The following is a 26,144-nucleotide window of genomic DNA, read 5'->3' on the forward strand; positions in this document are numbered from 1 at the left end:
TTTGAAAATCTAGTCTAGTAATTATAAGAGTAAGACATGATATGCCTTCCGCTCCGTAGCATTGAAGAATTTACAACAAAAATCAAGTAAAAGCAAGAGTAACATCTGTGTATATATATATTACAGTACAATTACTAAGTACTAGTAAACACACTCACCGTCCAGGAGCTCTCCCTGTGGCGGGGTACTGCCAGGCTCATAGCTGTCTGCCAGGCTGGCCCAGCGGGAAACCCACTTGGGTCCCTCCATCGCCGCCGCAGGGTTCACTGGCACCTGGTGGTAAACACATCCACAAGACTACAGCAGTGGGACTCGACCGCTTTCATTCCTAGGTCACCCCCCCACCCCCCACACACACACACACACACACACACACACACACACAGTTCTGAGGTGGTGGGGGGGCTGATTTGCTTAACCCATTAAAGGACCACTTCACCACTTTTCAACCTATCTTCATTGCGAACGCAGTGAGCACTTACTATGAGACCTAGCAGATCATGTCTGTCTGTCTGTCTGTCCCGCTATCCAAATATGGAGTGTGTTGCATCAGCAATCACTCAGCTCCATATATGGGCACAAAAGGGGCCAGGTCCACTCAGCTCCATATATGGGCACAAAAGGGGCCAGGTCCACATATACAGTAACAGCGGGACAGACAGACAGACATGATCTGCAGGGTCTCAGCTGCGTTCGCTTCCCGCGTTTGCGCGTCTTACTGGTATAATAGGTCCTCACTAATAATCATGAAAGAACGGCGCAATTTTTTTCTACTCGGTCTGTGTCTCATATACTAGGAGGGCTGTGTGGGCAGTTCAGAAACCGTCTTCCAGTGACATCATCGATGGGGAATTACGAGATAATATAAACTGCAGTCGTTCTATAGTCCTGAAAAGTTGCAATGCGAAAATGGAAGCCGTCGTTCTCGCGATAATGAATATCTAAACATTTTTGTAAAAAAAAAAATCTTGTTTAAAAAAAAATCTGCCTAATGATGACGTCACTGGAAGACGGTTTCTAAACTGCCCCACAGCCCTCCTATGAGACACAGACTGAGTAGGAAAAAAATCATGCCATTTTATCATGATTATTAGTGAGGACCTATTATAATTATGAAGATAGGTTGAAAAGTGGTGAAGTGGTCCTCTTAGGAAACGTCTGTGTCTGTCCGACGACCCCCATGTCAACATAATGTTGTTCCAGAAAGCCCCAGAAGCAAGGATTTGAGTTTTTTTTTAAAGGCTTTAAAATATATTTTTTTCTTTCAAAAAGAGCAGATCTACAAGTTCGTAGCGTGGCACGAAGTGAAGCGCTACGTACATGTACATCGATCTCTGCCGTCGGGAAGAAACCACCTAACTCCAAAATGTAAACATTTTCAGGAAATTAAGAAAAACAAATTTTTAAATCAAAGCAACACTGCCTCATCAAAGTTGGTGTTGTGACTTTAGATATCGTCAATTACTTGCAAGAGATCGGGGGAGAGGTGGCGGAGCTAGTTGTTTTAGCAGACAGTTTGAGGGTCCACTGGAGTTGGAGGTTTTGTCCAAAAAGCATTTGTTTTACTACTTTTCATTGGTTAAATATTTAATCGAAACAACACACAGACGTAAAGGGTGTTCCATAGCACTGATTCATGCAAAAAAAGAATGAACCAAAAACCTCAAAAATGGTTTGGTTCCATGTGTATATACTCTCAGAGTTACGTACAGAACCGTAATGGTCCGTTTAGTCGCAAAATTCCTTCCTTGAACCTGCCTTGATGCGTTATATTTTCTTTAGTGTGTTTGTTGTTGTATTGTTTATTTCTGTTTTCTGTGCAGTCTGTGTTTTTATTTTCTTTACTGCACAGCTGCCCCCCTTTGACAACTTGTAGATTTATGTACTGTTCTTTATGAACTTTTAATCTTTTAAATTAATGACCTCTCTTCCTTCAGGAAAGGATTCCATATAAGCCTTCTGGCTTCTTCCTTTCCTTGCATTGTATTTTTGTTTCTTTGATATGTTATCGTCTATTTTTTGTACTATATGCTATATAAATAAACCTAAACCTAAACCTACCCGTGGGCGATACCTGGGACACGGTCACTTGACTCCCCATCTTTTTTTTTTGCTCTACCTCATACACCACTCGCGCATTACACTAGCGTCACCTCGACTAATCCTTACAGCTCGTGAGTATCTGATATGAGAAGGCACACTATAGGACCCATGCAGGGGAAGCCCCTTTACTTGTAAGCTATACAGCTTTGCTCAAACTTAGTTTTTTTTCTCTCCTGCCTTGATCTCGTTGCCCCGTTTCTTTATGAAAAGGTTTACTCTGTAATAAAAACCCCAAGTGTATACTAAACTCTGGTCAAATTCCCATTGGCGAGGGTGGAATGAACTTTTTGTTTTTCCTTCTGCTGCACAGGGCTTTAAATGAGAACTGCAGCGTTTGCATTATAGGTTCCGGCTCAAATCAACTCAAACCGTAGAGGGGTGTGTAAAGGGGGAGTGTTTACCTGCATGGGGCTGGTGGGTGCAGCCGGGTTAAAGCCATGCTTAGAATCCACACAGAAGTAACCCTGCTCGGCGTCCATTATTACAGGCCTATAGGCCGACGCCGCTGTCGCAGGGTTACTAGCCCCGCTGTACTCTGGACTGTCCAGCACACCAAATACCTGCATGAAGGGGACACAGCATGCATGAGAGGACACGGGGGGACGACACAGGGGGGGGGACACAGACGGGACGCGTGCAATGACGACACAGACGACGGGGAAACGGGACAGGTATGTATGCATGAGGAGGACACACAAGCCGGGTGACACAGGGAGACGGGGAAAAAGGGACAGGGAATGACGTATGGCGTAATGACGTATATAGGACACACACACACACAGCCACAGGGACACAGCCACAGGGACACACAGGAAAACAGTATGGATGTTATCGCATCGAGGAAGGAAGGAAGGAAGGGGAGGAAGGAAGGATAGTCACGCAAGCCAGACTGTTGCCTCCCACAGTTTCTTTATGCTTTCGGTCGTATAAGCTCTGAGAATGATTACGCGATAAAGCGGAAGAGACACCTCCCTCGCCGCTTCCGTTCCGTCTTCACAGCAGTGCGAATTTGTCCCAATATGAATCAAAATCACCTCAGCATTTATGTATAGCTTGCTGCTTAGCAGAAACGGGAAACAATGTAACGTAAAGCTATTTCTAACATAGCTATAATGTATTCATGTATTCAATTTTGTGAAAGGTAAAATGAGCAGACGCCAACTTCCTGTCTCGGGTTTAATGGGAGGTGTAGTTCCAGACACTGTATAGCCGCAATAGCATTCGGAGACTGTTTTAATAGTTGTCTTGACTACGGGGAAGAAGGAACCATGCATAGCACTTGTGGATTATGGAACTATAGGGCAGCTATATTACTGCTATACTGCTGTACTAACCTATAGTCCCCTTGTACCACTGCATGTTGATTCTACAGTGTGCTTCCAGGAAACGTCCTTCGTGATTGCAGTGCAGTGGTTGCCATTGTCCTTTTGAACTCTGTCCTTTTGAACTTGCATTGGCCATTCGTTGGTTATATATTTTCATACGCTAGGCCTATATATAGGTTACATTTCAATGATAGCAGTTAATAGAGAACAAATAGCTGGGTCCAAGACATTATACCAGCAGTGTATTTTAGTATAGTGTCTTGTACAGAAGGGGGTCTGACCCGGTCTATCATTTTAGTAGTGTCTTGTACAAAGGGGGGTCTGACCTGGTCTATCAGTGTAGTAGTGTCTTGTACAGAAGGGGGGGGTCTGACCTGGTCTATCAGTGTAGTAGTGTCTTGTACAGAAGGGGGGGGTCTGACCTGGTCTATCAGTGTAGTAGTGTCTTGTACAGAGGGGGGGGTCTGACCTGGTCTATCAGTGTAGTAGTGTCTTGTACAGAAGGGGGGGGTCTGACCTGGTCTATCAGTGTATAGTAGTGTCTTGTACAGAAAGGGGGGGGTCTTACCTGGTCTATCATGCTCCGTGCGTCCTCCACCTCTTTGTCCTGGCTCTCCGTCTCGATGGTGTACGTCCCGGCGTCGCTCAAACTGTCGTCCTCCTCGTTCCTCGCCGCCCGCTGGGGCGGGGGGGCGGCCGCGGGGTGGTGGTGGTGGTGGTGGTGGTGGTCTCCCGCCAGGAGTTCCAGGGGCGGCGGCGGCGGCGGCATGTGGCACGCGGACGAGGAGGGGGTCTGGTAAGGGCCGCCGCCGGCGGCGGCGGCGGCCATGATGTGGCACGGGACGGGCTGGAGGAGGGGGGAGGAGGGGTAGGAGGCGGAGAGAGGCGGAGCCAGGGGTTCCTGGGGGGAGGGGAGGAGGAGGAGGGGGGTCCGGGAGGGTGACATGACGGGCGGAGCCGACATGGGCGGAGGAGGAGGGGAGGAGGCGCCGTGGCGGTCTCCCGCCGGACCTCCACCGCCACAGTCGTCCGCCATGAGGAGGAACTCCTGGGCCAGCTTGGACTTCCTGCCCACGCTGCCGCCGAACGGCCGGAGCGCCACGGAGGAGGAGGACCGCGAGGAGGAGGAGGAGGAGCCGTCGGCCGCCGCCGCCGCCTCCGCCGTCGTCGTCGTCGTCGTCGTCCTCTCCTTCTCCCGCTTCAGGGAGCTGGAGCGCTGGGGGCCCCCGCCGGGCCCCTGGCCCTTCAAAGGAACCGTTACCTGGGAGGGGGCGGGGGAGGGGGGGGGGGCACAAGCATAAGCTTAACCCATTTTGACCTGAGATCAGATTCTAAAAAATGTCTTCTACTACAACCTGACGGTTTTTCTGAAAAATCCGTGTTACTGTGTCAGTCGCCTTTGGCGCGGTGGAGACAATAATAGTGAAAATAGCAATAGCTACAATCGAACATTGACAATCGCATTACTGTTGACATTTATTTGAGATTTTTCAAAGGATAAAAAAAATATTCTATCATAATAGGTGAACAGAACGTGCAAAATAGCAGGGGTTCTAAAGGTATCCAAACGGACCCTATAGATCTTTTATTGTTAAACAATCTGAATGACCTAATTTACAAGAAGTCTACGCAACTAGACAATGTACTGTAGAATAATTGTTATTTTAGTCGACGTTTGCCCCGTTATCTCTCCTAAATACAGCATGGAATTGTGGACAAAGACACGGTTCTTTAGTTTTGGGTCTGAGTGGCTAAATGTCATCAAATGGTGGTCAGCTCGGGTGCAGTACTTAGTTTAGACAGTTTTTGGTTTAGACTAGTCATTGGTTAGACCAGTCATTAGTCCTACATCTACAACCTATCTCAAACCCTCACCCTAAACCTAACCTCCCACGGGGCAGCACACCTAAACCTAACCTTAACACATGTCTAACCAATGACTAGTCTAAACTAAGTATGCACCCCGGTCAGCTCAAATGCTGAATAAATAGTGGGCCCTGGTATACAGTAACAAAATGGTTGAAACCCACCGCGTGGACAGTTTACTGTACCTGCTGTGTCGGTGGGATGTGTGCGTGCATGGAGACAGGCCTCTCCCCTCCCTTCCTCCTCTCCAGTTTGGCCTTCAGGTTGGGTTGGAAAACAAGACAGATGCTAATTAGGGCTGTCAAAAATCATGACATTTGTATTGACACCGTCGTGGCAAATAATGGCGATTGATGATTTAATTGTATCTATGGTTTTTGTGTCAAACATTATAGGAACATATAAATGACAATTATATGTTTGCCATCTTAGGCATTGTTAAAGCAAATGTTGCACAGGGCAGATATGACAAATAACTTAAAATATGCGAATAAAGTAATGATTGCCATCAGGCGATTGCGCATTTTCGAACTGGGGACCTCAGGTTAGTTTATTGCGAACGCAGTGAGCACTTACTATGAGACCTAGCAGATCATGTCTGTGTGTCTGTGTGTCTGTGTGTGCGTGTGTCCCCCCTTTGTGCCCATATATGGAGCTACGTCCAAATATGGAGTGTGTTGCATCAATCACAAACAAATCACTCAGCTCCATATATGGGCACAAAGGACACAGACACACGAACGCATGAGTCATGGTGAATATGTACGAGCTGCGTTCACTTCCCGCGTTTGCGCGTCTTACTGGTTCACCGCAGGTCTTGTCACATAACGGAGAATGAGATGCCTTGGCTAATTATACTGTAACATTCAATGTGGGCGGGGTTTAGGCCTATACCACTGTTTCCCAAACTCTGGGTGGCAGGACACATTTGTGGGTCCTGGACACATGGCGATGGGTCCCCTTATTTTTTGTTTCCCCCGAACATGGGTTTTTAATTATTATCATTTCAAAACGTTGAAAAAGAAAAACGTTCCCTAAGAAAAGCATCATTTTTCATGAATTAAAAAACTAATCCAAAGATTTTTTTCCCCCCAGTAATTTCATGAAGGAACAAAAGAAAAAGAAAACACATTTCATAAATTAGCCTATCTACTTGTAGATCGGCTATTTTCACAAAGTTTGGGTCTCGGGGGAAGCATCAACTTTCTCTTTTGGGTCACGGTCTAAAACGTTTGGGAACCATTGTCGGTGTGGGCGGGGTTATGGCCCTATACACACCCTCAGGGTGGAGTAGTTGTCAGTGTGGGCGGGGTTATGGCCCCAAACACACCTAGTTGTCGGTGTGGGCGGGGTTATGGCCCTAAACACACCTAGTTGTCGGTGTGGGCGGGGTTATGGCCCCAAACACACCTAGTTGTCGGTGTGGGCAGGGTTATGGCCCTATGTGCACCTAGTTGTCGGTGTGGGCGGGGTTATGGCCCTAAACACACCTAGTTGTCGGTGTGGGCGGGGGTTATGGCCCTATACACACCTTCAGGGTGGAGTAGTTGTCGGCGTGGGCGGGGTTATGGGTGAAGGACTGCGAGCGTTTCTTGCGAGGGTTGTCGTCCAGGAACTCGATGATGAACGCCTGCTGGCTCAGGTGTTCGGGGGGCGGGGCCGGGGCCTCCGTGTCGACGCCCCCCTGCGGGCTGCGAGGAGGAGGAGGGGGGGGGCTGTGCTCGCTCAGCGGCCTCTCGGCCGGGGCCGAGGAGGTGGGCGTGGTCACGGGCGGCGAATAGCGAGCGGGCTGGACGACGACCTTCTGCGAGCCAGTCTCCGATTGGACCGCCTGCTGCTGCTGCTGCGGCTCGGAGAAAGTCTCCGACTGGATGGAGTGCTGCGAGTGGGAGGGGTGATGGTGGGACTTGCTTTTCTTGCCGTTGAGCAAGGCGGCGTCTTCGGAGTCGCTCTGGGTTCCATCCTCATGGTGGCTACCTGGCAACACAACCACATAGCATCTGGTTATGGTATCCTAGCAACACAACCACATAGCATCTGGTTATGGTATCCTAGCAACACAACCACATAGCATCTGGTTATGGTATCCTAGCAACACAACCACATAGCATCTGGTTATGGTATCCTAGCAACACAACCACATAGAATCTGGTTATGGTATCCTAGCAACACAACCACATAGCATCTGGTTATGGTATCCTAGCAACACAACCACATAGCATCTGGCTATGGTATCCTAGCAACACAACCACATAGCATCTGGTTATGGTATCCTAGCAACACAACAATTGTACCGGGCCCCATGAAGTCAACGGAGTTGTCATTGCGAACGCAGTGAGCACTTACTATGAGACCTAGCAGATCATGTCTGTCTGTCTGTCTGTCTGTCTGTCCGTGTGTCTGTCCCGCTATCCAAATATGGAGTGTGTTGCATCAGCAATCACTCAGCTCCATATATGGGCACAAAAGGGGCCAGGTCCACTCAGCTCCATATATGGGCACAAAAGGGGCCAGGTCCACTCAGCTCCATATATGGGCACAAAAGGGGCACCATATAAGGAGTCCCCAAAGCAGCTATACGTCCAAAACCCAAATATGTACGAGCTGCGTTCGCTTCCCTCGTTTGCGCGTCTTACTCGTAACTCTGTCTATTACTCTATGGCTCTGGCTAAACCAATTTTTTTTTAAATGACCAAATGAACACTGGTTGTACTAAAAAGAAAGCATGGGAGGGAAAAAGCACGAGTTTACAAAAACGGTGATGGGACATTAAAGTGTGACGTGATCATGCGAATGAACTTGACCTTTGAGTGTCTTGATGTTGACCTCCAGGTCACTCTTGGTGCTGTAAACGTCTTCGCACGTCGGCCGCCTCCTCATCATGCTGACATCACTGTGCACCAGCCAATCGACCACCTTGCTCTGTGATGACATCACCTCGCTGGGGGCGGCGCCCATGCCTCTGGTGGACGGAGCCTGCAAGGTCATTGAAGTTAACTAAGTGAAATGAAATAGCTCATTGTAGTTAACTAAAACTAATGAAATAGCTCATTGTAGTTAACTCACACTAGTGAAATGATTAAGCCAGTGAGACGCCTAAGGGCGCGAAGCCTAAAGGCTCATTCATAGTCTGGATTTCCGGTGGTCACCGAACTACAACATGACGTCACAACATGACGTGAAGAGTAAACCACCGCCAGCGCTCCAGCCCTTCTCTCTGTTTTTACTCACCACCGCTCAACGTTATGGTGGTCCGGTGGTCAGCCCACCACCGAAAATCCAGACTATATGAATGACCCTTAAGACGCCTGAGGGCGAGGTCGTATCCGTGCACGCATCCGCCTCGTTGACGGCAGACGAGCGCTGGCGCTTTGGCATGGGGGGGGGGTCAGATCAACATGGAATGAATTCTGTACTGACCATATAAGGAGCGTGTCTTGAGTGTACAGGGTTTGATGAGGTCAGATCAACATAATGGAATGTCAGCTCCATATATGGAGATCTAAGTGTGGTGGAGGGGACGTTCTCTTGAGTGTACAGCTGAGATTAAAACAGGGTGCATTTTGCTTCCCAAAACGCAGTTTATAGTTAAAGGGACGCAATAAAACAATGACCTCTGCATCCACGGGATGCACTACTGTACTGTTTTTTATTCTAGTTTATCTTGCTAGCTTTAGTTATAATAATCATTTCTTCTTCTGTTTTCTACATGAATATTGTAATGTATTGGCTTTAATTATATGCTATACCAGGGCTCCCCCTGTTGACAACTGTTGTTGTGTGCATTCCAGCACACTGCGCATGTGCACCAACCCATGTATGCTCCCGCTTTTCATTCAGTAAATAACCAGGCATCTAAACACTAGCACTGTGTCCGTGTCCCTTCAATAAGACTACAGAACCCGATATATTACAAATATATACCACATTATAACCATATAAAATAGTTAAATGCTGCAATTTGTAACATTTAACTCCCATTTCAAAATATGACTCCTAACGTCATTGAAGTGGGACTCATAAAATGTCCCTGGGACTCATCTAAAAGACCATCACCCTGCATCCCGGGACTCATTACATTGAAATCTTATTTACATCACTGGTACAGGGTTTGACTTTGAGGGCTTGGCCTTAATTTCCAGGCCTGTCGAGAACTCTAGTTTTCGCCTGCTGCCGGGCGCAGCTGCACTAATTACTTAATTACTATTTAGCAGACGCTCTTAATCCAGAGCGATTTACAATAAGCAAGAACAAAAAGCATGGCAATACATCACATACATCAAAAAATAGTTATCATGGAAAAATGCGTAAGCTAAGAATGTAACAGTGGAATATCTATATAATGAAACTATACATATATACTATACTATGCTATGTATGTAGTACATACATACACATACTACAGCACTTCATAGTACATAGTATGTAGTACTACTACATACTATGTACTATGAAGTGCTATGACTACATACAATGCAATTCTAGTGCTGTCTACATAACATGCTATAAGTCTGTATCAAATGCTATCTCTAAGTCTACAAAAAGTGCTATCTAGTAAGGGGGTACTTTCCGTCTAGAGTTTTAATGGACAGGTATCAGTCAAAAGGGAGACATCGAAGAGGAAGGATGGATGGGGAAGGACCAACATATTATGGAATGTCATAACGGGTATCCATATATGGAGATCTAAGGGTTTCGAGGGCAGATGTGGAGTTGCTGGCCAATATTCATGACATCAGGGATCTCCATATATGGGCTTAATTGCGACAGCAGGTCGCATTTACTATGACATCTCCGTCTCTGATGTTGTCACATGATGTCACAAGACCTGGGCACCGATGTCACGTGATGTCACAAGACCTGGGCACCATATATGGGGGCATTCCCTATACATGGGGATATTGAGTGACTGACGGGAAATGTACCGCTTTCGTAGTAAATGCGGAGCTGCGGTCACAAGTTACATTACAAACATGACATCCTAACCTTGGAAGCGTGCGCCCGGCGTTGTTGGCGCGAGGAGAACTTGGTGACGTGGTCCTTGATCTTCATCTTGCCGGGCGTCAGGTCGTCAAACTCGATGGTGAAGGAGGCGTGGCTTTGGACCACGGGCGGCGTCGGGGCGGGCGGGGCGGGCAGGGCGGGCGCGGCGGGGGCCGTGTCCGTGTCTTTGGTGGGGATCTCGTGAAGCTCCGCCCTCGCCAGGGGCGGGGTCTCGGGGCGGTGCGGCGGCGGCGGCGGCTGCGGCTGCAGGTCTTTGGTGGGAATCTCAAAGTAGCTGGGCTCTCTGTTGTAGCCGCCATGACAACCGCCCAAGTCTGCCTCCTTCTGGATGTCTAGGGAATGACAAATACAACAATTCACCGATATGATTCGTATCACGATATGAGGTTCACGATACGATTTTTCCACGATATTTAAAAACATATATATTTTCCAGGAAAAAAAATCTGTTTTTTTTATTTTATATAATTTATCTTCATCACATTTCACATCACACACTAGCCCCCTTAAAAATATATATATCATCATTTTTTCTATTTCAATAAATCGATTCATATCGTCGGGATTAATATCGATATATCGATATATCGTTACATACTACTGAGAACCAGTTCCAGGAAAATGCAATATAGAATGACCCCTTTTTAGACTCGCTGAGCCTCGTTGAACCGGGAACGATTGTGTGATGAGGTCATAGCTTCACTCCAGAGAGTCATCTCTCAATGTAAACATGAATGTTCTACTCGCGAGGTCGGATTAAAGTTTTATTAAGCTCTAAACATCGTCCTTTATCTCAATCTGGCCCATAGCACTTACCCCACCCCCTTAGATAGCATTTCTGTAGACTTAGATATAGCATTTGATACAGACTTATAGCATGTTATGTATAGACAGCACTATAATTTAATTGTATGTAGTCATAGCACGTCATAGTACATATGTATAGCATAGTAGTATAGATGTATAGTTTATATGTATAGCTTCATTATATAGATATTCCACTGTTACTTTCTTAGCTTACGCATGTTTCTTGATAAATGTTTTTATGTGATGTTTTCCCATGCTTTTTTGTTCTTGCTTAATGTAAATCGCTCTGGATTAAGAGCGTCTGCTAAATGCCTAAATTGTAAATTGTAATCTGAGCCCCTAAGGATGCTTTAGTGTAATGTACGGGGAGATTTTTTAACTCCAAATCGTTGCTTCTTGGCGAGTCCCTGGAACAACATATTTTGAGATGGGGGTCGTCGGCCACATAGAGATAATTCGGGGGGTCCTTGACATGGAAAAGGTTGAGAACCACTGACACGAAAGGACATGAAAGGTTTTTCTGAAAACTGTTTAGAAGCCATTTATTTTTTCAAATCTAAAACAACAACAATGTTTACCTGTTTGATTGGCGTCTAGTTTATCAGCGTCTGCTTCTCCCCACCATGATGGCTGACCATACAGCGGAGTGGGCCGCGTCGCTGGAGGCTCTGCGCGGGCACACGCACACGCACGCACACACACACACACACACACACACACACAGTGGAGTGAATACTGTACATACATGATATGTTTACATGCCTGTCAAATGCTGCTGCGCTCGTCTACGACAAGACAACTCCTACACTAGCTGCCGACCAGGCGTGATCTTTTAGCGTGAGGTACGTCAAAAGTCAAAGTCACGTTGGAACGATAAATACCGTCATTTGCAGCGTAACCAAATGGACCCTTCCGGATCTTTAACTCTCGAGAGTGTAAAATGAAACCAAATGGAGTTCAGTCATTGTTAAACGTTTGCCTGTTATCTCTCCTATGGTACCAACATCAAGGAATTGTAGCCTCGGAAACCCAGACGTTTTTATTTCCAGGGAGGGAAAAAAAGTCTGGGTCTGAGTCCACTTCAATTCGGCATAGAGTAGCGCAAACATTGCTCACTCTCTGCTGATTTCTGATTGTCTGCACCTTTGTAAAATTGACATACACACGCACACATGTACACACAAGCTCCTCTCTCTCTCTGTCGCTCTAAGTAATTAGTCTCATGTCGCGCAGCTGCGCATATATTCTCCCGGCGGATCCTGCCGGGAGCTGCCTATGCCATAAAAAAGCATAGGTGAGTTCCAGGCTAAGGAATTGAGACAAAATCTCATCCAACGATAGATACCAAAATAAATAAAAAATATTTCGTTTTGGGTCTGAGAGGCTAAATCTCAACAAATGGTGGCTCAAATGCCCTATAAATACATAATGGACCTATAGACATGAAAAGGGTTGATGAGAACCACTGGTCTACACCACTTTGATAAATGAGGTCCAGTGTGTTACTGTAGGTCTCTATAGTGTAGTGTGTTATGTTACCTTGGCTCAGAGGTTTGTTTCGTTCGGTTTTGTCCAGTCTGAGTTGATCTTCATCACTCCTCTTTGTCTCCGATGCTCTCAGGCTCATCTGCAACTGGCTGGTGTATTTCTCATGCTGAAAAAAACACACACACACGCGCACACACACACACACACACACACACACACAATTTTTTTTACATCAAACAGTCATCTATTCTATAGGACCATAAGTAAACCAAGAACATATCATCGGTCTAACAGTAGAATATCCAACGAATATCATTCAATAATCTGTACATTGAAACACAGGTTATTAACACGCGCACACACACACACACACACACACACACACACACCCACACACACACACACACACGCACACACACACACAGGGTGGCTACTAGTACTCCGTGGTGGGAAATAGAGTACAAGTACAAGAGAATGGCAACACGCGACAGTAACTATAATTTTTCTAGAAGAGTCCAAACTAATATTATTTGTACCTTGTGCTTTGATTGAATAATTGATTGAACACGTATGTACTACGATTTGACGTGGCTGTGTTCTAAATTAAAGTGTTGGGTGTTGAATCGTGTATCAATCTAATTATAGTAAACTAACACTGTATATTATACTAAAAAAAAGATAAAGATCAAGGGAAAAGAGACCTTTTTTTACAGTACAATAATGTTTCAAGTTTACACGTGTATGCAAATAAACGGGCATAATCAAACAATATTAGTTTGCCTCTTCTACAAAAATAAAAGTTACTGTCGCGCGTGCCAAGCTGTCATTCTCTTGTATTATTGATTTATTTCCTACCACGGAGTGACCTCGTAGCCTCGGTCCCAGGCTTACTTATATCTGCGAAAAGAAAAGCTTGCGGCAGACTATATCCAGCATGTGTCTTCCACCTCGGAGGAAACTCTGGTAAGGCTGGCAGTGTCGGTATATAGGCCAATCAGAAGCAGGCGGGGCGTTACAATGTCTATGCTCGGACGTAGAAAAGATATACGTACGTGCCTCTTATGCATGTTGCTTCCTGACAAACGCTCTGCGTTTGTCATGACAACCAGCACACCGTTGTTCACGGGAATACGGAAGGGATTAGGTATATAACGCGACAGTCGGATTTAAAACAGCTGTGCTGGTACTGGCGCCAGGATCTTTGGGATATAACGATTGAAAACAAAGAGTGAACAGTTGAGTCCATGTCCGAATCATGAAGTTGAAGTTGAATAAGCCTATATGTTCTCAATTATCAATGTTAAAAAGCGGATGTCTCAGCATGAAGAAGGCCATCTATTAGGGGACAATTAGGCAGTGGTGGGCCGTCAGGGCCAGCAAAACCTTCACTGCTAGCCCTGCACTTGCCTGAGGCAGAAATGTATATTTTATAATATATATATATTTCTTTTTCACGAATTTATGATTATTTATTTCGCTGCCATCATTGCACTGTCTCTCACATCCGAATCAGGTAAGGGTGGCTGGCTTTGCTGTGGCCGTCTTTTCTGTGTTGGCAGTGTTTTGCCTTACGATTCGCAAAAATAATATTAAAAAGAAATCCCCCACATTTTGGCGTGCACACACACGCAGTCACAGTCACACACACACACACACACACACACACACACACACACACACACACACACACACACACACACACACCTTGAGTGCCTCCTCTGGGACCTTGTGTGTGCTTTTCTCCAGAACATAGACATGAGAATGTGAACACGAGAAGTTAAGGAGAAAAACCACTGACGCCATGGGGTTAAAAACACCACTTCTCTGATCATATTTGATACTTTCAAACAACAGTGTCACGTGACAAGAAATACCCAATCTACAAGATCACAGTGTGTTGCATAGCATAGTGACCTGTTGTGAGCCTGACATATTAATTTCCCCCAATTGGAATGCCAGAGTTAAGGTGGTTACGACCCAGTTCATAATGGAAATTAAGTGCCACCTGCTGGACACAGTCATGTCTTTCAGATACTGTAAGGCGGTATAAGCCAGTAGAAAGCAGTATAAAGAAGTATAATGCAGTATAATGCTATAGAAAGCAGTACAAAGCTGCAGTAAGCAGTATAATGCTATAGAAAGCAGTATAATGCTATAGAAAGCAGTACAAAGCTATAGAAAGCAGTATAATGCTATAGAAAGCAGTATAATGCTATAGAAAGCAGTATAATGCTATAGAAAGCAGTACAAAGCTATAGAAAGCAGTATAATGCTATAGAAAGCAGTATAATGCTATAGAAAGCAGTATAATGCTATAGAAAGCAGTACTACGCTATAGAAAGCAGTGCAATGCTATAGAAAGCAGTATATTAAATGCAATAGAAAACAGTATAATGCTATAGAAAGCAGTATAATGCTATAGAAAGCAGTATAATGCTATAGAAAGCAGTACTACGCTATAGAAAGCAGTGCAATGCTATAGAAAGCAGTATAATGCTATAGAAAGCAGTACTACGCTATAGAAAGCAGTGCAATGCTATAGAAAGCAGTATATTAAATGCAATAGAAAACAGTATAAAGCTATAGAAAGCAGTATAATGCTATAGAAAGCAGTATATTAAATGCAATAGAAAACAGTATAAAGCTATAGAAAGCAGTGTAATGCTATAGAAAGCAGTATAATGCTATAGAAAGCAGTGTAATGCTATAGAAAGCAGTATAATGCTATAGAAAGCAGTATATTAAATGCAATAGAAAACAGTATAAAGCTATAGAAAGCAGTATGAAGCAGTAGAAGGATATCATATCCAAAGCGGATGATGTCGGACAGTTTCAGGGTGATGTAGGTCTGGTCAGGAATACGCAGGTCATTCACAAATGTCTGCAACAAAACACACAACAGGAAACACACCAGTAGTAGTAGTTAGTAGTAGTATCCAGTTTAAGTATATGTACAGGTGGATTCGGGTATGTTCAGGTGTCTTTAGGCATACCGTTAGACTCTAACTGTATACCTAAAGACGTCTCTGAACACACCTGAATCCAGTTAAGAGTATGTACATGTTTGTTCAGGTGTGTTTATAGGTGTCTCACCCCGTTGAGGCTGCCCAGGTCTTTGACGAGGTGCTCGTCGGTTGAAGGGTTGTAGTTGATGACAGCATGCTGCTTGTCCACACTGCGAGACTGACAGACAGAGACAGAGACAGAGACAGAGACAGAGACAGAGACAGAGACAGAGACAGACAGACAATGGAAGTAAGCAGAGAAGCTGTGGCGTGTGACGCAGACTAGTGACACATCGTAATGCGTTGCGAGCTTGTAGATCTGCTATTGTTGGTGAACGTTCCCCACTTCCCCCACAGAATGACGCTAGGCCTCAAGTGGTCAAACGTCAACAATAAAATACATTATTTGTATTTAGCGCTATATGAAACATAATAAACAGTTGCAGTGGCTCAGGGGTAGAGTGACCGGATGGGAAGGTTCCCAGTTCGAACCAGGGCTCCCCCAGAGTTAGTGTCGAAGTGTCCTTGAGCAAGACTTAGTTTGAACCCCTAATTGCTCCTGATGTGCAGGTTGGTGCCTTGCATGGTTTCCTCCGGCATTGGTGTGTGAATGGGTGAATGTAAATGGTGTATTTATATAGCACCTTTATCCAAGGCGCTTTACATAGATTGTGCACTACATTCACCCTCACACACACACACACACACACACACACACACTGTACACACACACACACGGCAGCGGAAACCATGCAAGGCATCAACCAAGACGTCAACCAGCAATTAGGGGTTCAATGTCTTGCTCAAGGACACTTCGACACTAACTCTGGGGAGCCCAGGTCCGAACTAGCAACCTTGCGGTTATACCATCCAGCCACTCTACCCCTGAGCCACCGCCACCGTAATGTAATGCACAATCTCTGTAAAGCGCTATATATAAATACACCATTTACCATTTTAACATAAAATGCATCAAACGATTCAAACGTAAATGCAAGGTGCTATTAAAGGGGAATGCCCATAAGTCAGACATCCCTGTCAATCAGACCTGCGTGGCCAGGTGCTGCGCGTTAAAAATCACCCGTGGCTTGTGAGGTTAATGGTCTGACTAACGGGAGGTCGGACCAAATGTAATTCGTGAGCCGTGAATGAAAAAGTTGTTTATGGGGGTGACCCGGGCCTAAAACTTTTTGACCACCACTGCTTTAGGTCAGAGGTTCCCAAACATTTTCATGTCAAGGACCCCCACATTGATTTGAAAAGATATGCCAGCCCATAAGAGAGGATTTTTACGGCTGTAGCAGTGATTCTCAACCCGTTTAATTTAAAGGACCGGGCCCCAGTTTGACATGCATATTAGTCTACGGGCCCCCCAATTAATGGCATTTCTATCTCTGGGACTCCCAATTTATATAGCAAAATCAATGTTAATTTAACCCGTTAGGGTCCATTTGCACACTCTCACTGGTACAGACCCATAAGGGGCCTGGTACTCCCTTAACCCATTCTGGGCGGGAACCCATTTTGGTGTTAGCATCATGTCATGCTTTAGCTATTGAAAAATAGCAGATCTACAAGCTCATAGCGCGCCACCGAGTGGCGCGCTACGAGCTTGTAGGTCTGCTATTTTTTTGAAAACTCAGGATTTAGAAGACATTTTTAGAATCTGATCTCAGGTCAAAATGGGTTAAAGAACCACCGTTCTTCTGTGCGCTAGAATCTGGTCTCAGGTCAGAATGGGTCAAGGACCCCTGGGGGTCCCCACACCCCACTGCTTTTAGGTCTCACCTGCAGCATGAGCTCGCAGTCCTCACGGCCCACGAAGATGAGCTCTCTGGGGAGGCGGTGCCGCGTCCCCGAGCTGCTCACCAGGAACCAGGAAGTGACGCTCATCTTCACAAGCCTCCCGGGAAAGCCCGGAGCATCCTGGGAAATACGTATAGTGCAGAGGTTGACTGACAGGGGTTTACGTCTCATGTTAGAGGCCGTGCGAGCCTCCTACTACGAGCATGTTGAAGAGACAGAGGCTATAATCATCTCGTGAGGTGGCATCAAATGTCCAGCCATGTTGAGCCCTGCATGTCATCCTTCTCACGGGACAACATTAACGTCACACGCACACTATTAAAACAACAATACACTGGATGCTATTTAATCAACGAACCAAAAGAAGACTAACAGCAATCTGCTACAAAGTCATTTAGGGTCACGTAGGGTGCCTATTTTGCAATTTACACCGACCATACATTTACAATGAGGCATTTTAGCAGAGCAGACACTCTTATGCCTCCTACTACAACTTACAAGCACTACATACTGTAAGGCCCTTGTGGTTTGTGTCAACATTGTTAGCCCATCTGTCCTTTGGTCTTTGTCTTGGTATTTGTTTTGCACTGTAGTGTAGCTGTTGTGTTTTTAACTCGTTTTTTTGAGTGGTGCAACCACTCCAAGGAACAGCAATGTCCGTGTTCACCTATGTGTTGGTTCGCCTATGTATGTGTTCATGAGCACCAGTATGACTGACTACCAGTAGGGGCGCTGTAGGGCGCAGAAACAGAAATAGAGAGAGAGAGAGAGAGAGAGAGAGAAAGAGAGAGAGAGAGATAGTATTAGTGCTGCACTGTTGCCTGCTAATGAGAGAGAGAGAGAGAGAGAGAGAGAGGAGAGGAGGGGGGGGGGGGGAGGGAGGGGAGTTGCACCACTCAGTTTGCACTTTTTTTTACACTAATGTCTGCTATATTATATACATAATCTACTATAATAGTCTATATATATAGATACAGTCCTAACATATAATGCAGTTACATTAATAGGCAGCATGATAGGATAGGAAATCTATCTATACTGCCCATGCAGTTGAAACAGCTATAGGCCTCTCTGACAGGCTGAGCATAGTGATATCTTTCACCCTGAATGTGTCCCAAATGTCCATTCAGCCAATAGATCCGTCCATCCATACTCATTCACCACCAGTCCTGCTGTCTATATCAACCAACACCTTTCGTGGGGTCTGATGAGCGTCGGCATCGGAGCATCGGAGCGTCTCGCATCCACCAGTACTAGAGGTCCTATACCACCAGCTCAGTGGCCTTGTGGTTAGAGTGTCCGCCCTGAGACTGGGTGATATACCAAAGACTGTAAAAATGGGACCCAGTGCCTCCCTGCTTGACACTCAGCATCAAGGGTTGGGTCCCTGCGACATACTAGCGTCATGTCCAGGGGGTGTATACTTGTACATCAAGCTGCCTCACGCTACAGAAACAGGAGATATAGGCTCCTGCCCTATATGGGCCTCATGGCTCGGCAAGGCTACTTACTAGAGGTCCTGGTAGGTAATGTATAGTGTAGGTAATGTATAGTATACATTATATTCTTACATTAAATTATCACTATCAGTGGCCCGGACCGGCCTAGCAGTCCGGTCACCTAGGCTGCTAATCCTGACAGCGTGTTGCGGGTTCGACTACCGATCCAGAAGACCTTTGCTGTGTTTCACTCCCCATTTCCTGTCAGGTGACACAACGCACATTTGGTCAGACGAAGGAGGAGCCAGGCCCGGAGACAACCAGCAGCGCCTGGAGCATCCTATAGTGTCGCCATCATCTCATCTTCCTCACTGACTGTCTCTATGCTGCCCTAGAGACAGTGGGGGCATGCCACTAGGACACAGGACAGAGACAGTGGGGGCTGTAGCATGCCACTAGGACACAGGACAGAGACAGTGGGGGGCTGTAGCATGCCACTAGGACACAGGACAGAGACAGTGGGGGGCTGTAGCATGCCACTAGGACACAGGACAGAGACAGTGGGGGCTGTAGCATGCCACTAGGACACAGGACAGAGACAGTGGGGGGCTGTAGCATGCCACTAGGACACAGGACAGAGACAGTGGGGGGCTGTAGCATGCCACTAGGACACAGGACAGAGACAGTGGGGGCTGTAGCATGCCACTAGGACACAGGACAGAGACAGTGGGGGGCTGTAGCATGCCACTAGGACACAGGACAGAGACAGTGGGGGGCTGTAGCATGCCACTAGGACACAGGACAGAGACAGTGGGGGGCTGTAGCATGCCACTAGGACACAGGACAGAGACAGTGGGGGCTGTAGCATGCCACTAGGACACAGGACAGAGACAGTGGGGGCTGTAGCATGCCACTTGGACACAGGATAGAGACAGACTTGTGGTTTGTGTCAACATTGTTAGCCTATCTGTCCTAGTGTCCTTTGGTCTTTGTCTTGGTATTTATTTTGTATGATACATACATACACATACATTCATACATACATACACATATATACATACATACTAGTCTATATAGTCTATATAGCACTTACCCTACCCCCTTATATAGCATATATTTGATACAGACTCATAGCATGTTATGTAGACAGCACTATAATTGCATTGTATGTAGTCATAGCACGTCATAGTACATATGTATAGCATAGTAGTTTATATGTATAGTTTCATTATATAGATATTCCACTGTTACTTTCTTAGCTTACGCATGTTTCATGATAAATGCTTTGTATGTGATGCATTCCCATGCTTTTTTGTCGCTCTGGATTAAGAGTGTCTGCTAAATGCCTAAATTGTAAATTGTAGTATATATAGACAGTCATAATATGATGTAGTTACATTAATAGGCAGGATAGGATAGGAATCTATCTATTTCCCATGCAGTTGAAACAGCTATAGGCCTATATCTGACAGGCTGAGCATAATTATTGATATATTTCAACCTGAATGTGTCCAACTGTCATTCATTCGATCCACTCATTCACACCTGACACACCTTTAATAGCCTACTAAACACTGAACATGTTTCGTCATCATCATCCATGATCAAGTCTTCTTTTTAAGAGAGAAGAGATGCATGGAGAGAGAGAGAGAGAGAGAGAGAGAGAGAGAGAGAGAGAGAGAGAGAGAGAGAGAGAGAGATCAGACCTGCCTTGCCTGCTATAAATCGGCGTCTATAAAAAGAGCAACAGCCCATACAGAGTAACAAGACACACTAACATGGTCTACATCAATAAATATAACATTCTCCTCCAATTAGACATAGAAAATTCAGTCACCGTCATGTCGCCGTACTACGTTACCACGCAGCCGAGCCATAGCCGATCTGCAAGCCCTCAACGCGTCGCGGAAGCGACGGGTTGAGGGCTTGCAGATCGGCTATGGTTCGGGGGGGGGGGCTTCCACTTCCATCCACCCTCCCATCCACGCCCCAGTGATGTGCGGGTCTGTCTCTCTCTCTCCCTCCCTCCCTCCCGGCGCAGCCTTACCTCCAGTTCGGATCCAAAACCGGGAGATCAACGCTGTTCCAGCGCGCCGTGGTGGACACCATTATAACGGTTTCATAACGGTCATCGTAATCTATTCTCCATAATAAACTGTTCTTCTCGTCCGCTGGTTATTTTTTCCCCGTCTGGTAACCTCGGGTGGATGCTGATGAATCTGAGAGGTTCGTTCGTTCATCCAGCGGTGCCGTCATCAAGTCACACGCCGAACACGTGTGATGCTTCCGCTCACTGCCTTCAAAATAAAAGATAGGTATAATTAGTACACATGCGATGCTATTTGCAACGTTTGAATTGAATTTGGATTACTGAATTCCACAATGTGTTAAAATGCACACGAGTCGACACGACATAATGACACCATGTTTGTAATCCCATACATACACCGCATGACAAATGAACAAATACAAATAAAGTAAGTAAATCTGCAAGTAAAATCAAATTTTACATGCGTTTTTTTTTATTTTATAAATAACGTGCATAGTAATTCGACGATGTGTGAAAATGCACGCAACATACGGTAATGAAGCCATGTTTGAAACCCCATACACGGTACACCCCATTTAAAATAAATAAAGCCTTAATTTTGAAAAAAAGAACAGCTTTATTTCCGTTCATAGTAGGACTAAACGGTTATTGTGTCAGACTCAGGTTGTGACGCAACAGTAGCAGCACCTGACCAATAATAATAATTCATTCCAATGCATGTGATGAATACAGGCTTATAGCATATAGGCCTATTAATAAAAATAGATAAAATAATATATTATAGAGAAATGACATCACAGGTAGGTGATATTGTTTTTCTATTTAATTTATATGTAGTTTTTTTTTAAATGAGGGACTTATTAATGACATTAGACATTGATTGCTCTTGCACATTAGTAGACATTACAGGTTTCAGATGAATTAAAATGTATTAAAATTAATATTAGTTTACTATGAAATCGTACATTTTTGTATCACTCAAAATCCTCATACATGCAGGGAAAGCCCCCATATATGGTGCCCATGTCTTGTGACATCACTTGACATCAGAGATCCCTGATGTGATATAGTAAATGCTGTCTCAATTAGGCCTAATTGCGACAGCATATTTGGAGATCCCTGATATGTCATCAACTCTACAGCTGACCTCAAACCCTTAGATCTCCATACTATGGATGTTGATTCTTTCCCCATCCATTTGATGTCTCCCTTTTGACTGATACCTGTCCATTTAAACTCAATGCAGCCGGCGAAAAACTAGAGTTCTCAACAGGCCCAAAAATGAAGGCCCGGCCCTACCTGGGCCCTCATCAAACCCAACTCAAGACACTGCCCCCGCTGCCACCCTTGAGTCTCCACGATATATGGAGTTGACCTGTTCCGTTCTGACAAAACCTTGTACACTCAAGACACCCTCCGTATATGGCCAGTACAGAATTCATGCTGGGCTGGGACCAGGAGTGCACACACACAGCATACAAAAGTTCACTGCACGTGACTGAAGTATTTGAATACACTTAAAGCTGCAGCATAGCTGTGACCAGGGCCGCGCTTTGTGACGTGTTGTGAACTTGTATATCAGCTATTATCACTATAGCCTACTTCTTAAACGTTTGTTTTCTAATTTAGGGAATTTCTTGTAGGAGACAAAACAATAAAGGGGCCCAAACTAAATGTGTCTGCGGCCCACAGATGGGTCCCGACCCAGTGGTTGGGTAACAGTGCCCTAAAAGGCCTAAAAGACTGTGAGATGTCAAACCATGTGAAAGGGACATTCTGTAATGGCTATTTCCTCATTCCCCTACATTTCAAAATACACCTATAGGCCTACACATTTATGGCCTCTCAACACTTAGCAAATGCAAATGAGTGCTCATTGTCATTAAAGGTGAGTTGTGTTTGTAATGAACAGCTATGAATAGATGCTGGCTTATTTATCATTGATTGGTCTATACAGGTTTACCATTGAGTTGTAAATCATTCAATAAGAACTCTTACAGAATGGCAAGTCATCCTGAGGAGAAAGAAATAGAGTCCACAACACTGGTAAGGAATAACGTTCAGCTCCACTGGTATATTAATTCATCGTTTTGATCACTGGATCCTTGAAGAAGATCCCAGTGATCGAAACGTTGAATTAATAAAGTTAGAGTTGTTACCAGTGTATATTACCAGTGCTGCAGGCTCTATTTGTCCAGCACCTGGGCTAGAGTGGATGTGCATGCTCTATTTACCTTTGTAAGTCAGCATGGGGACCCTTCCTTGAAAAGGAGTTGTTGCAACTCAAGGGATTTACTAGTGATATTTTATATCTATCTATATCTTATATGGTGCAAATGGCAAGAATGTTACCCTTATTGATGTGCCTATATAATTTACTGATAACATCACAAAACCTGTTTTTTTTATTCAAAGACACATTAAAGGAGACCAGGTTGATCTGTTCAAGCCATAAGGCCTCAGCTCAGTCAGCTGGTGTCCATCCGTCATATACATTTTAACTCTTTATGTAACGTTCAGTGACTCAGACACTCACGACACAGAAAGCATCAGGCAAGTTCACATGAAAGTTGAATTGAAAAAAAAGTTTATTGAAAAAAATATACATTACATAAAAAGTTTTTGAAAAATGTTGAATTGTTTTTATATCACAATAAATCTATTCAGGGCACAACATATTTTAAGATGGACAAATACATTTGGGGGTCCTTGACATGAAAAGTTTGAAAATCACTGCTTTATAGTAAACTAAACTACCACAACAAAATAATCATAATATCTTCAAAACAGAGTAATATTCACCCTTAAAGACTCGTCTTATCATCATCATCATCATCATCATCTCTAACTCTATTGTTCCACAGTTACACTGATCTTCCCATGTGACATCTTCAGAGGTACATTGTTACCTTTGTTACTCTTATGACAATTGGCAATGAATGGAAAGAGTGTTTCGGTGAAGGTGTGTGTGTAGGTGTGTATGTGTGTGTTAGTATCAGGGTCAGAGAATGACAGCTTTCCTTCATCCCAGTCCAGCTGGACTCTGATCCTCTGAGGTTTCTGCTTCAATGAGAGGATCTCTTCTTCCGTATCATCATCCATCATTGCAGTGTATTTGCCTCCTTTGCCTTTACAGAGCCCTATTTCCCATACGGCTCTGTTTGGACCCCAACTGTTCCCTTTCCTCTCGTACGACTCTGCTAACACACCCACTAACCAGCCTGTGTTGTCTCCAACCTCAACAGTCCAGCTGTGAGTCCCTGAGTTAAAGCCCTCAGAACCCGCGAGGAAGGCAATCTGGTCAAACCTCTCTGGGTTGTTTGGAAGGTCCAGACATTCGTCCCATCTCATGCAGCTGGTCAGATCATCAGACAGAGTGTATACTGGATGTGCAGTGTTGGGGTCCAGAATGACAGGAGTGTAGGAGACAATGTCTTTCATCTTGTTCCAGACTCTGAAGGTCAGGTTGCCCAGGTGTTTGGCCACGTCTATCAGTGGTCCCGAGACCGGCTGTGGGTCCTGCAGTGTGAGCTGGACTCTTTCCATTGTGGTCTTGTAGTTCTGCAGGAATGAGATGTGTTCAGATTTCAGCTCCTTCTCTATGGCTCTGATTGTGTTTGAAAGGGTTAATATGTCTCTGTTCTGACCCTCAGTCTTCTCCTTCACCATCTGACTCTTCTGCTGCTCTTCCTCCCTCAGTGCAGCGATGCTGGCCTCCTCTTCCTCTTGTAGAAACTGATGAAGCTTATTAAACTGTTCCTCAATCTGCCTCTCTGTGAGCGAGGCCTGGAGCATAATGTGTTCTGCTGTTTCGTCACTTTTTGCTCTAATGTCATTAAATACCTCCAGTTTCTCCTGTAAAGGCTTCAGCGATTTCTGGACTTCCTCCTTGTGCTCCAGTGCAGCTTCATCGATGGGTCTGAAACGGTGGTTGGTGTGTTCTTCTGAATGAAGGCACACGACACACACTGGCTGCTGACATTCCAGACAGAACAGTTTGAGTTTCTCAGCATGCAGACTGCAGAGATGATCCTCAGGCCCTGATGAAGTCCTCTGACGCTTTGAAGGTCTCTGCTGTATGAAGGCCTCGCACAGGTTCTTCAGAGCCAGGTTACAGGGTGGAGATTTTTTCTTATTTATTTTCTTACAAACAGGACATTCCTTTGTTCCCTTCTCTCTCCACCATTCCTGCAGACAGTCTTTGCAGAAGCTGTGGCTACACGACAGGACAACTGGATGTTTAAAGATGTCACGACACACAGGACAGGAAAAATCTTCCTCTGAAAAAGATGACTTGTTGGAAGCCATTTAGACTCTGGATTACGCTACAAACACAGTGGTGGTAAAGGTCCGTCCTGTAGACAATTCCCTGGAGTTTATTTTCACCGTGAAGCAGCAGGTTCCAGTGGTCTGGGTAACTGGGTTCAGTATTTCCTCCTGTAGTGGTGTAGTAGACACTGGACAGTTTCCTCCCTCACTTCAACAGTGCAGTGCAAGTTGTGTGCTAGGTCTGAAGGTGAAAGAGGCTTTTATAATCAGAGGTCTGGCAGGGGGCGGAGCTGTTGCAACAACACTATCTGTTGAACAGATCGTCCTCCCACCTCCTCCAGTTTAGAGGTCAATTTCAATGTGAAAGGCCTGAAGGTCCATCACAAACGATGATTGGCCATCATCACCAAACAAGTTTTACAGGGCAAATAAAATGATAGTGGCTGAAACAACAAATTTCTTTTACATTTAAACTTGATAAAGGGCAGCCTGATTTTATTTATTTATACGTTTATTTAACAGGGTTTGTAACCAAGGCTAAATTGCAACCCCAGTCCCTAGGCCTTTCTATAGTCCTCCACCTAAAACAATCCTTTACAACATACCTATACTAAAACAATCCTTTACATACAAATACTAACACATCCAATACGTAACATAATCCAAGTACAATAACAGTTTTAAACAATTGTCCATGAGTAGCTGTCTGCCTGCCTGCCTAATTGTCCATGAGTAGCTGTCTGTCTGCCTGTCTATGAGTAGCTGTCTGCCTTCCTGCCTGTCCAATTGTCCATGAGTAGCTGTCTGTCTGTCTATGAGTAGCTGTCTGCCTTCCTGCCTGTCCAATTGTTCATGAGTAGCTGTCTGTCTGTCTGTCTATGAGTATAGCTGTCTGCCTTCCTGCCTGTCCAATTGTCCATAGCTGTCTGCCTGCCTGTCCAATTCTCCATGAGTAGCTGTCTGTCTGCCTGTCTATGAGTAG

At 45.1% G+C, this 26,144-nt stretch overlaps 2 protein-coding genes across 2 annotated transcripts in view; both read right to left on the reverse strand.

Moving 5' to 3' along the window:
• cep170bb (centrosomal protein 170Bb) overlaps positions 1-20,990 on the reverse strand; it is a 39,676-nt gene extending 18,686 nt beyond the window's left edge. The window contains exons 1-14 of the mRNA XM_080791333.1: positions 20,891-20,990; positions 17,387-17,524; positions 15,687-15,776; positions 15,396-15,474; positions 14,298-14,386; positions 12,645-12,759; positions 11,684-11,773; positions 10,281-10,630; positions 8,099-8,270; positions 6,826-7,271; positions 5,480-5,551; positions 3,997-4,689; positions 2,505-2,663; positions 159-273 (exon numbers count right to left, since the gene is read on the reverse strand). Coding sequence (XP_080647459.1) covers positions 159-273; positions 2,505-2,663; positions 3,997-4,689; positions 5,480-5,551; positions 6,826-7,271; positions 8,099-8,270; positions 10,281-10,630; positions 11,684-11,773; positions 12,645-12,759; positions 14,298-14,386; positions 15,396-15,474; positions 15,687-15,776; positions 17,387-17,491 — 2,575 coding nt within the window. The 5' untranslated portion in view covers positions 17,492-17,524; positions 20,891-20,990. The remainder of the gene's footprint in view (positions 1-158; positions 274-2,504; positions 2,664-3,996; positions 4,690-5,479; positions 5,552-6,825; positions 7,272-8,098; positions 8,271-10,280; positions 10,631-11,683; positions 11,774-12,644; positions 12,760-14,297; positions 14,387-15,395; positions 15,475-15,686; positions 15,777-17,386; positions 17,525-20,890) is intronic.
• A 2,753-nt stretch (positions 20,991-23,743) lies between these two features.
• On the reverse strand, positions 23,744-25,201 carry LOC308334536 (E3 ubiquitin-protein ligase TRIM39-like; the record flags this gene model as incomplete). Its single annotated transcript, XM_080791334.1, has 1 exon — positions 23,744-25,201. The coding sequence occupies one exon, from the start codon at positions 25,199-25,201 to the stop codon at positions 23,744-23,746; it is 1,458 nt and encodes a 485-aa protein (XP_080647460.1).
• Between the last annotated feature and the right edge of the window lie 943 nt (positions 25,202-26,144).

This window comes from Protomyctophum bolini, assembly GCF_963924005.1.
Source record: "Protomyctophum bolini genome assembly, chromosome: 19".
NCBI lineage: Eukaryota > Metazoa > Chordata > Actinopteri > Myctophiformes > Myctophidae > Protomyctophum > Protomyctophum bolini.